The 11,871-nt window shown below is 37.7% G+C and overlaps 1 protein-coding gene across 1 annotated transcript; it reads left to right on the top strand.

Moving 5' to 3' along the window:
• Window positions 1-5,807: 5,807 nt before the first annotated feature.
• Window positions 5,808-11,367, top strand: LOC127087944 (ferrochelatase-2, chloroplastic). Its single transcript, XM_051028858.1, has 9 exons — window positions 5,808-6,204; window positions 6,584-6,878; window positions 7,816-7,959; window positions 8,294-8,395; window positions 9,755-9,858; window positions 9,946-10,072; window positions 10,252-10,404; window positions 10,559-10,659; window positions 10,754-11,367. The coding sequence occupies exons 1-9, from the start codon at window positions 6,146-6,148 to the stop codon at window positions 11,067-11,069; spliced, it is 1,401 nt and encodes a 466-aa protein (XP_050884815.1). The 5' UTR covers window positions 5,808-6,145; the 3' UTR covers window positions 11,070-11,367.
• The last annotated feature ends 504 nt before the right edge of the window (window positions 11,368-11,871 follow it).

Below are 11,871 nucleotides of genomic sequence, written 5' to 3'. Positions count from 1 at the left end.
TCAAGGGGAGTGGTTCCATCCAAATAATCAACTGGGAAGGAAATTGAAATAATAATCATCCACGAGGAAATAACTCAGTGGGGAATGGAGAAAGGTTAAAATCTTTCTGCTTAAGGGACTGACACTCTACAATTGAAAGAGGACAGATACACCGAACTTGCATGGAGGTAAAGTACCATCATAGCAGAGGATTAAAAAATGCAATAATGCGATAATGGAAGTTGTATGAGTGTATATGTATATGTATATGTATATGCATATATCATGATTATGCTGACAAAATAATCATAAAAGAATACAAAAATGTCACTGGTTCGAATCATCGCACAATCCCTAGCCAATCCACAAAAGAGGGAAATAACTGCTGGAGAAGAGATCACACATCTCAAAGGCTCAACCCTAGCTGGGGAAGAAAGGAGAAGATCTGCTGAGGAAACTATTATCAATTTTGAGGGGAATTTTAGGTCAACACCATATCAAATGGGAGACAACCCTACAGGGGATAAACACAAATAGTTGCTAAAAAAAAGGGAGTAACCCTGACTAGGGACGAACCTGATGGCGACTTGTGGGGAAACAAAATTCTGCTGAAATCATGCAAACCGCTGCAATGAAATGCCTACAACCCGAGGGAGGACAATCACAAACTCAGCTGGAGAAGATGAACAACTCGGCTGGGGCAATCAACAAACACCAGGTGCTGACATGCTGTCGGGGATGAAACAGGGAATCACACCAACTGCTTGGGGAGAACCAATAATGCTCCACATTTAGGGGCTTACCGCTTTCAAACCACTGTTGATATTCTTTTAATGAAATTGATTGCTTAAAATGACTGCTTTTATGTGTTTATTAAAAATATGATTTTGATTAAAAAAATTAATTTAAAAAATGATCATCATAAAATTTAAATCTATTTGGCTGAATTAAACAAGAGTAGAAACAATTGGATAAAAACTCAACTTTATTTGATAGAATTGTAGTCTGTAAATGACAAGACTCCATAGATCTTTACAAAAGTTTGAAAATTGGTAATTTACATGGAAAAGGGCTACATCGAATACAATGATCACTGATCCTTCTACCAACTCTTGTTATCCACTGTTCTCTTGGCCACTCTATTGGGGATGATGAATCAGGCTTGACAGTTGTGCTCGAGAAAGTCTTCAAAACTGAAGATCAGCAGGATGCAGTTACTTGCCATAGTCCCTAATTTTTGCATAAATTGCCCCTAGGTGGGGTACTCAATTTATCGGGATAACTCTTTCTGTTTTATGTCTCTAATTTTTGCCTGGATCGACCTTTCAGGTTTTCAATCCACCGAGATGCTCATTTTTGCATAAGCCTCCCTTTCGGGTTTTCAACTTAGCGAGTTGTTCTTTTATTTTTAGACGAAGTATTTCTTGACGGCATCTGCGTTCATAGGGCGAGTGAACTCTTCACCATCCATAGTTGTAAGAATCAAAGCACCGCTTGAAAAGGCTCTCTTGACAACATATGGGCCTTCATAATTAGAAGTCCATTTCCCCCTAGAATCTGGTTTGAAAGATAGAATCTTCTTGAGCACAAGGTCATCTTCTTTGGACATAGGAGGTCTGACATTCTTATCAAAAGCTTTATTCATTCTCTACTGATATAACTGATCATGACACATGACAATCAATTTATTCTCTTCTATCAAATTCAGCTGATCAAACCTGGTCTGACACCATTCAACCTCAGTCAACTTGGCTTCCATGAGCACACACAGTGATGAGATATCAACTTCCATACCATAAACAAGAGAGAAAAAGGTTGCCCCTGTTGAAGTGCGGATGGATGTACGATACCCGTGAAAAGCAAATGGGAGCATCTCATGCCAATCCTTATACGTTACAACCATCTTCTGAATGATCAACAAGTACCTGCCTCGCGTATCTCTGTCGAGCGGTCATAGAGAGACCCCTCTCAAAGATGTCTTCGATAATGGTGCTTGGTGCGTGGTGTAGGACCCTATCAGTCATTTCTTGTAAGGAAGGAAAAAAAGATGATTGAGTCGGAGTGAAAGGTGTATTTTGTTAAAAGGAGGTGTGACCCAGGTTAGTTTTACTAGGCCTTACAATGGGCGTCACTGTACTGTAAAAAAATTACATGGTGTGTGCCTGTTCCCCATGCAAGGATAGAGAGACTAAGAGGCCATAATAGGTATATTACACAAATAAGGTGAGGCTAGCTCATGATTGTGAGTGTCCGTGTACGGTAGTTTTTTAGGATGTTTTAGGGATCGTATCACGTGAGGTAATGGGTCATGCTGGCGGTTGGCGCTAATAAATTGCAGCCATGTAGTTAGATTATCGGTGTTATGACTAATGAGAGTGAAGTGCTCTATGTGAAGTATTGAGTGAATATGACTTGATCACCCATGTCCCTTTAGAGGACGAGGTATTTATCATAGGGAATCCTGATTCCTAGGGCTTTCTTCTAAAAGGTCACCACTAACCCACAAAAGGCACACTGTCGAATTCCTATTTCCAAGGAATATGTGGATCCGTAACTATCTTGACTTTCTCGTTATCCAAGACACGTATTATCCCATATTTCTTCTTCCCATGGGCGAAGAAAATGTAAGGGCGACGTGGTACCTCACTTCGGGAGACCTTGCGTCATTGCCCCTTTCCTATGACGATTCCCGATTGTCGCCCTAGACGGGTTATTTGGAAATATAACACTATATATATATATATATATATATATATATATATATATATATATATATATATATATATATATATATATATTATATATATATATATATATATATATATTATATATATATATATATATATATATATATATATATATATATATATATATATATGAAAAATAAAGCATAATCGAGCATAATCGAGCGAGTTTTCCTCCTCTTATTTTTTCATTGCTGAACGTGCAGAGGTTCATGCTTCGAAGTTGATAGGTGATGTATGTCACATTAATCTCCATAATTATGCCATATCCCTGGTCCCTCTAGAGTGCACGTTGTATCTTTTTGGCCCCTTTGAGGTTGGCACACAAAATAGTTGGTTCTCTATGAAGATTGTGGTATTTGAGCTTCAAGTGCACGAGAAAGCCCACAACATCCAACGCTCATGTGAATGATTCACCTAGAATGCAGTTGTAGAGGCTCATGCATGGGATGACCAAAAAATGAGTGTTGATCGATCAAAAGTCTCTTTCCTCTCCTACACATACCATCAACTTCACTATCCCTATGGACGAGTGGTCATATTGTTAAATGCTTTCATATATGAGCTGTCTTATGGTATTAACCTTCCTCTATCTAGGCCCATTATTTCAAATAGTGATGAATAGAGGATGTTACACAAACTTCCCCTGTCTATCAAAATTCGGGAGATGTCGAACGGTCATATATTGTCAATGATTACCAGGGGAAATAACTCATTAGAAATGCTCCTAACTTTCTCGAAGTTCTGAAACCCTAGAATAAGTCGGTCGAGAATCTTTGATGATGAACTACCTTCATTTTTGTAGATAATCATCATCTTGTCAATTTTCCTTTTGACCGTCCCTTTGGAAGGCAAATTCGTCGAGGGTGCATCACCGATAATGGCTTCTATTTTTTGCCGTTGGGACCGGCTTTAGAAACCCTTGTAGGTGACTTAGTTTTTGGAGTCTCTTATTGGTCTCGCTTGTCGCCCTTGACATATTCGGACAATCAGTCCTTCTTAATCAGTGTTTCAATCATATCTTTATGCTAGACAATCGTCTGTGTTATGGTCGTGTCCTTTTTGGAGGTGATAATACTTCGATTTACTGTTTGGGAAAACTCTTGTACGAGGATAAAATGTCGGATTCCTGCTTCCCAAATTCAGTGTTAGCACACTCCCGATAAATCTTATCCCATGAAATATTCAAAGGTGTGTACTTGTCTTGCCGACCGTACATATCTCTCTATCAGCGTCTTTTTTCGACAGTGGGATTCCTTTCTAGATGGGCTTCCTAGATGGGCGATTGGAACTTGTGTCGGTGGTTGAGGCTGGGTTATCTAAGCGAGTGTTCAACTTCCCCTCCAACGTTATGTGCAGTTGATCCAGGTTCAACATCTCCGGAGTCGTCCATACCTTTTTCTTTCCCAGCTAGGTGCAGAAACAATAGCCGTAGAGGATGCCATTTTCGAAGATCAATCACTTAAGGGCTTCTTCGGTTCCTTCTACTTATACTACAACTTGAGTGAATAAGTAGATGTATGACCGTAAGGTCTTTTTCACTCTTGGCATGATATTGCTAAAAGAAGCTATAATAACTAGTTGCCTTTTCTGGGCAATAAAGTGGGCGGTGAGTTGATCGTAAAAGTTCGTCCATGATTCAATGGAACCTTCGGGGAGACCATTGAACCATAGTCTAGCTGGTACGACTAGTGTAAATGCTAGTAGCTCGCATTTGAAAGATTCGTCAACACCGTAGTAGTTGAGCCGATCATTGACGAGTTGACGTGCTCGTCGGGGTCTCCTTTTCCATTGTATTCTTCCAGCCAGGGAGACTTTTGCATTGACTTGGGGATCTTGCTTTCTAAGATCGAGGCACATAAGGGATGCTTAGGCTGCACCCTGGTCGACATGTGTTCACTGCGATCTAAGGACAGAGCATGACTGCCACTGTCTTCGTCCAAGCCCCGGTGAGAAGGATCATGTATTCCATCTTTTGAACGGTCTTTCGACTTCTAGACTTTGCTTCCTTAGAGGTAGGATCTATACCGATGGAACAATTTCTATTGGATACAATCTCTTGAATTGTGTTCGTTCGGGGCTAAGTGTGGTGGAAGTTTCTTCTAAATGAAGGAACCTTTCCTCCATCGCCTTAGAGTTCTGTTGCTGAACGATATTGTAAATGTCGTAGAGTAATTTATTCGTGCTTTAAGCGCATAGATTCGCTTCAAGAATGCTAAAACCGTGCAATATCTCAGGCCGTTTCACAAGAAGATGAGTTGGAATTCCAAGTTCCGGTGCTTAAATGACCCTTGTTCCTGAAGGAGGAGGGATTAGATTTGGACGCAGAGGAACCTCAATGCCGAGATTCGTTTCACCATGAGGAGGATGAGTCATGTTTCGTTGACTGAAAATTGTTTGTGTTGCGCCAACAACAACTAGAACGGCTTCACGTGCGGTGGCAGAACGAGTAACCTTGGATTTAACAATTTCCAAATATCGAAGAGATCAGAGATACGAAAATCCGAAGATTTGAAGAATTAGTGTGTTATAACCGACGTAGAGTTCGAATCGATCGAGCACAAATGAGTTTCGTGCTCGATTTGCTGGATCTTTGTTTAGAGGTTGAAGAAACTTCACATCAAAAAATTGAACGCAAATATAAAGAGTCGTAGAAAGCTCGAGAATCAACTGTCGCTTCCCACAGACGCCGTCACTGTTTCGTTCTAAAATAAGAAATAGAGAAATATAAAAGTTACGACGGAGTAGAGCTTTTAATGTGATTGAACAGAAAAAAATATATCTATAAGAATATCACTCTGACACTCAAATCAATATTATAAAAAAATGGAGTCTAATTCTCATATTACATTCTTTAGCATCATAAATGAGTTAAAATCTCAAGAATTATAAATGAGTTAAAATCTCACCTCAAAAGCTAATTCTAAAGATGAGATTCTATTAACACATTTATTAATATAACAATACATGTTCAATAACACCAATAACTTGAACATTCTTTTTATCTAATTCCCCTCCCAACTCTCATGGTTGGTAATGGACCACACCATATAGGACACATTACAACCTGCTTTACTTTGAGATGGATTTCAAATTTATCAATGACTCCAAATTCTTTTCCCATCGAAATCAGTAAACCGAAAATCTGTTCACTACAGTGGGGCAGGTGACTGATTCTTTATTTGGTATTGACTTTTCGTTTCCTTTCGCACACCTTCTTTGACACGCAAAACCATTTATAATAACATTTCCACCTAATTTTTCATTCAATATTCCTCACCCCGCCGACCACCTCTCCTCCACCGCCGTCGCCAAAACGACACCGTCCAACATATCTCTCAACCACCTCCTCCACCGCAACGGATCACTCTCAGTATCCATTTCTTGCTATCCTCGCCTTTGTTTTTTGATCTGTGGAAATCATGAAGGCAGTGTCACATTCCGCTGTTCTTCCTAACCTCAACCGTCACAGATTTTCACTGTAAGCAAGCGAACACTTATCAATCCTTCACTTTTTCGTTTTTTCAGTTTTTGTATTTCATTTGTCTAACGTTCAATTTCAAACACTTTTTCTAAACCCTATTTATTTTCTGCGTGTGCTAATTGCAATCTGTCTGAATTTGATATCATTATAACTAAAATCACACGGATTGTTTCTGGTAGGTGTTATTGTTTGAGCATAGGAAAAAATGCTATTTTTTGCCTTTGATAATTTTGAGACTTTAGGGCTACTTTATTAGATATATCATTCAAATTCAATCATATTGGGCCTTCAAATCATGGTTCAATAAACATTTGTTTTCAATTTACCATTCTAGCATAGTATTTGCTGAGAAAGATACTTGTTTTGTGATTGTCAGGTCACGTTCTGATGTTCAAATTCCTAACCGTGTCACTTGCCACTCGGATTCTAACAAGTCTATGTCACAAGCATCATTGTTTTTGTCTCCTGGTTCAGCGGATAGAAGAATTGGCAGCAGAAACTTTGTTTGTCGGGTGTTTTCTTCTGTAGATGCAAGCACTTATAATGGGGTTGCTTTAGAATCTTCTTCTCAGACTGCAGAAGAAAAAGTTGGTGTGTTGCTTCTCAACCTAGGTGGACCGGAGACGCTGGACGATGTTCAACCTTTTCTGTTTAATCTGTTTGCTGATCCTGTATGTTAGTTGTTTTTGCACTTCTAATATTACTTGTTAGTGTTAGCATTCTTTCATATAATTTGTATGCTAATTAAGGGGTCGCAGACTGTGTAGGACGGGGTATGGATGGTTTGGAGTTGAGTTACTCTGTTTAATATCAGTTACTACCTTTTTAATTAGTAGGAGGTTTTGTTTTGATATTTGAGCACTCAACTGGCTGTTCTGATATTGTATATTCAGGCTTAGTTTGTTGGTTGTAAGCCTGTGCCTTGGTTCCTAATTGAGGCTTGTGTAGAGTTGTGTTTATGCTGTACTTAATGGCTTTAACGTTTTCTAGGATGCCCGATAAATAATTTAAGTGAAGATGAGTGCTGCCATATTTTGGGAGGATGGTGCAGGACTAGATGTGTGAGATGGTCAGGACAGGCATGTTGTTAGTTATATAGGAAGGAATAAGGGTGGTTTGCTTGCTGTATATGTGGTGAATTATTCAATTTCAAAGTGGTGTAGAACCCACTAGGATGCCTTGGAATCTTCATTAAAAATTGTTAAAAATTCTGGAAATGCTAGAGATTTGTCTTGGCCAAGTTTTGTGGTAATCTGTCTGCACTAGAATATTGTATGATGTAAATGGTTGTACTAGGACAGTAACTATCTTTATGCTACAGTCATGCGATTATAAATTCTTGGTGAGTGCTACAATTTGAGTTCTAAGTTCTAACAGTAGAAGCTGGGGGTTGGGCATGTTTGTAATATTTTGGAGAGATTGGGGAATCAATTTATTGTATTATATTGATTGGTGTGGGTCTGTTTATATATTATGTAATGGCTTGAACTGATGTATATTGATCCACCGGGTCTATCTGGTTTATCTTCTCTTTGGAGCATTAATATTCTCTTTTGCCTTTCCAAAAAAAAGAGCTTGTATGCTAATATGTCTTTTGTATTGATATAGGATATCATTCGGCTCCCAAGACTGTTTAGGTTTCTCCAGCGACCATTGGCAAAATTGATATCTACGCTTCGAGCTCCTAAATCCAAGGAAGGGTATGCCTCTATTGGAGGTGGCTCTCCTTTACGCAAAATAACAGATGAGCAGGTGCAGTTCAAATTCCCTTTCTTATTTTGGTTTTTCTGTATATGTTGTAGTATATGCCGTTGGGCTATGTAGCACTTACACCTCAAAATGAAGGCGTGTGTTTGACACCGACACCCATGAATATGCTCAATTACTTTTATTAAATGTGTCACTGTTGTGTCTGGTATCTGTTTCTGTGTATCCGTTCCTGTGTCACTGTTTCATAGTTGTATTTCTTTGCAAGAGGAATACTTTGTGGCTTCATTCCTGTTATTTTCAATTAAAAAAACTAATGTTGGGCTTAGGGTTTAGACTAGAAATAACATCTCATTTATGGTTTCTGACAATCCTGCAGGCACTTGCACTTAAAAACGCTTTGGAAGCGAAGGGTCTCTCTTCAAATCTCTATGTTGGAATGCGCTACTGGTACCCATTCACTGAAGAAGCAGTTCATCAAGTAAGTCCTTATATGTTTCAGATCAAATGTGACTATTTTCCAATGTTTTAAAACTGGATCAGAGATCAAACCGGCGTGTCCTTCGGGTCATGGTTTAATTGGTTCAATCGGTTGAACTAGGTAATTGATGTACAAGTAAATATAATGCTAAACTTCATAGGTAATTTATGAAAATCATAATTTGAATAGTCAAATGCAGAACATATACTATTATAAATTTGTGATGGTGTAGCTTCGGAGCATGTTAACTTCATATGATTAAGTATATATTGCCGCTCTCGGTGTTATATTTTATGAAGGGGGAAAGTTGGTACTAGTAGCATTTACCTTGAGAATAATGCTAGTAACACACTCTTTAAAACCAAACTTTCTAACACACTATCTTTTATTTGTTAAAATTAATATGGTTCCCTCCAAAATTAGACGGGACCCACATGATTTAGTGGGAGCCATGTGAGTTTTAACCAATAAAAGAGTGTGTTGGAAATTGTGTTGCCAGTACTCCTATATCTGTAATTATTAGTATATCTTTATAAACTGCATATGAGTGAGGAATTATAAGATTGCGTGTGTAGTATTGCCTGTTCTACATGAACTTGCTATTCTTCTCTGCCAACAACCCTGGTATAAAGGACTAGCATTAGCACATTCTGAAGGCATGCTTCTTGCATTTCCAATAATAGTGAAACAACATCAAAATCATCCAATTCAATTGAGTTAGACAGTGTACTAAAGAGTGAATGACCTCAATGGAGTTGTTGGAATCAACATTGGTCAACAGTTTTCAACCATCCAGCATCATCATGAGTGCGAGGGACCAAGTGAACATCGAGTTTCCCAATGTGAAGAAAGGAGCAAACGATTATCTGTCTTGGTTCTCAATTCTATTCGTTGTTTAGTTGCAAGACATGGGAATTAAGCTATGCTTAGAAGTCACACAGAAATATTTTAAAAAAAATAGTGTCGAGCTCCTGTGTCGGATTTCTGCTGAAATCATTTCTTTGAGAAAAAGAATTAAAAAAAAAATTTGATCCATCTTTTTGGACCACATGATTTTCCTGAATCGGTCCAGGTTCAATGGCTATGCTTGGTTTTAAATGGTTCAAGCGGTTTTTCTGGTTCTTTCAGACTAGCAGTTTTAGCTTACTGGCTGAACCGGACTCAAGCCTGGTTCTCACTTGGACCAGTCGGTCCGGTTATGATAACATTGCTATTTTATAATATTCTCATCATATACATGGTACCCTTTATTTAAGTTATTTATACAGGTGACTAGTCACTAATTAAACTATTTATTCTGAGCAACATTTTGTCACCTTAGACTGGAGTTTATAGTTAAAAGCTTGTCTTGTATGATAGATTAAGAGGGATCGAATAACGAGGCTCGTGGTGTTACCCCTCTATCCCCAATTTTCTATATCCACTACTGGGTCAAGCATCAGTGTTCTGGAGCAAATGTTCAGGTATTATTTAGTGGCACTTTGTGAATGCCCTTTGCCCCCTTTACATGATTTGGAGATGATTATTAACTGATATTATTTAATTTTCAGGCAAGATTCTTATTTGTCTAGGCTTCCTGTTTCCATTATAAACTCTTGGTATCAAAGAAAAGGTTATCTCAAGTCAATGGCTGATTTAATTGAGAAAGAACTAGAGAGTTTTTCTGAGCCAAAGGAGGTGAATTTTATTCTTGTATTGAATATGTTCAACATGGTTCTTGTGACCTAAGTGGTTTTTTTTTTCTTCCTTTTTTTCAATGAGCCTGTTATCAGGGTTTACAAAATTTTAAGGCAATTTGATGCATTTTACTCCAATCTGAACCATGGCATCACAATTTTTTTCTTTCTATTTTTCAGGCTATGATATTTTTCAGTGCCCACGGTGTACCTGTCAGTTACGTTGAGAATGCTGGGGATCCATACCGAGATCAAATGGAGGAGTGCATCTTCTTGATCATGCAGGAGTTGAAGGCTAGAGGAATTAATAACGAGCACACTCTTGCTTATCAGGTTTGTTTTGAAATCTTTCAACTTGCTTTGCTACCATCTACTGATTAGAGTGTAGCCGGATATGTTCAGTTCAACTAATTACCGACTTGTATTCTTGCTTTCCTTGGGTTATTTTTTCCCCTGTATCTAACATTTTTGTTGGATGAATTGCCAGAGTCGAGTAGGCCCTGTACAGTGGTTAAAACCGTATACAGATGAAGTTCTAGTTGAGCTCGGCAAGAAAGGTGTGAAGAGTCTCTTAGCTGTTCCAGTGAGGTACACTCTTTTTGGCCTTTTACTACGATAGCATATTAATGTAAAATAAATATAGCCTTTTCTAGAGTAAAAGTAATCCATTCTTCTACCTCAGCTTTGTGAGTGAGCACATAGAGACTCTAGAAGAAATTGACATGGAGTACAGGGAATTGGCTCTTGAATCTGGCATCCAGAATTGGGGACGTGTCCCTGCCCTCGGTCTTACCCCTTCCTTCATTACTGATCTGGCAGATGCAGTAATAGAAGCTCTTCCATCGGCAGCAGCAATATATGCCCCGAACAACAGCAGCTCTGAAGATATGGATGACCCGGTTAAATACTTTGTCAAGATGTTTTTTGGTTCAGTTTTGGCATTCATGTTGTTTTTCTCACCCAAATTGATATCAGCGTTCAGGAATCATGTCATTTAGAAGAATACCATCAAGCATAGTTGATAGCAAATTTGTATACTTCGTTTTTTTCCTTGGTTTGACTCGGCTCCGCATATAATGTACACATCAGAGATATAAAAGAAGCAGAAGCGTTGGTAATAATGAGAACTGGCACGTTATCTTGGAAACAACACGGACAGTTTACTTGTATTTGTTTACTAATCTATACAACAATAAATTAATTTTTGGTTGTTCTTGCAAAGATTTGCACAAGAACATATATTTGTTTGAAATTGTTACAAAAGATTCAGCATAAATAAATGCCTTTGTTTATGTCTGTAGGAAGGGTAGTTTATGTCTTCCTGACACAGTCATTTTTTACGCTAGTTTTATTTGAACAATAATTGTTACATTCCACCATTGTATTATAATAATGTTGAAGTGTTGTGGGGCAGTGACATTTCTGTAAGTTACAAGCCCTTAAATTAAGATAATAGATATTAAGATTGGGAGTTAGGAGGGAGGGAAAGAGAGGGTTTCAGATTTTTTAAATAAAAATATAGATAAATTGTATAGAATAATAAAAAGTGTTTTGATGAAAATTCGGGTATCTTTGAATTTAGTTGGTACCTTTTTCAATGAAACAAATCATATATAATGTCTTATCATTTTTTATAGATATTTTATTTAAAATAAATTAATATTTAAAACAATCATGTCATGTTTATTTTTTTTATATTTTTTATTTAAAATTAATTAATATTTAAAATTAATTTTTACTAAAGGTACCGATATGCCTAAGAATTTGCTAAGTATTAATATTAACCTAATTTAAATTTTT

The sequence above is a fragment of the Lathyrus oleraceus genome, chromosome 5 (genome assembly GCF_024323335.1).
Source record: "Lathyrus oleraceus cultivar Zhongwan6 chromosome 5, CAAS_Psat_ZW6_1.0, whole genome shotgun sequence".
Taxonomy (NCBI): Eukaryota; Viridiplantae; Streptophyta; class Magnoliopsida; order Fabales; family Fabaceae; genus Lathyrus; species Lathyrus oleraceus.
The sequence above is the reverse complement of the archived record's forward strand: the minus strand, read 5'-3'. Positions and strand labels throughout refer to the sequence as shown.

Excerpts from the sequence above, each read along its gene's own strand:
- LOC127087944 (XM_051028858.1), top strand. The coding sequence starts at position 6,146 with ATGAAGGCAGTGTCACATTCCGCTGTTCTTCCTAACCTCAACCGTCAC. Across the intron at positions 7,960-8,293 it reads GCAAAATAACAGATGAGCAG|GCACTTGCACTTAAAAACGC; the intron begins GTGCAGTTCAAA and ends ACAATCCTGCAG. Across the intron at positions 10,073-10,251 it reads GTTTTTCTGAGCCAAAGGAG|GCTATGATATTTTTCAGTGC; the intron begins GTGAATTTTATT and ends TCTATTTTTCAG.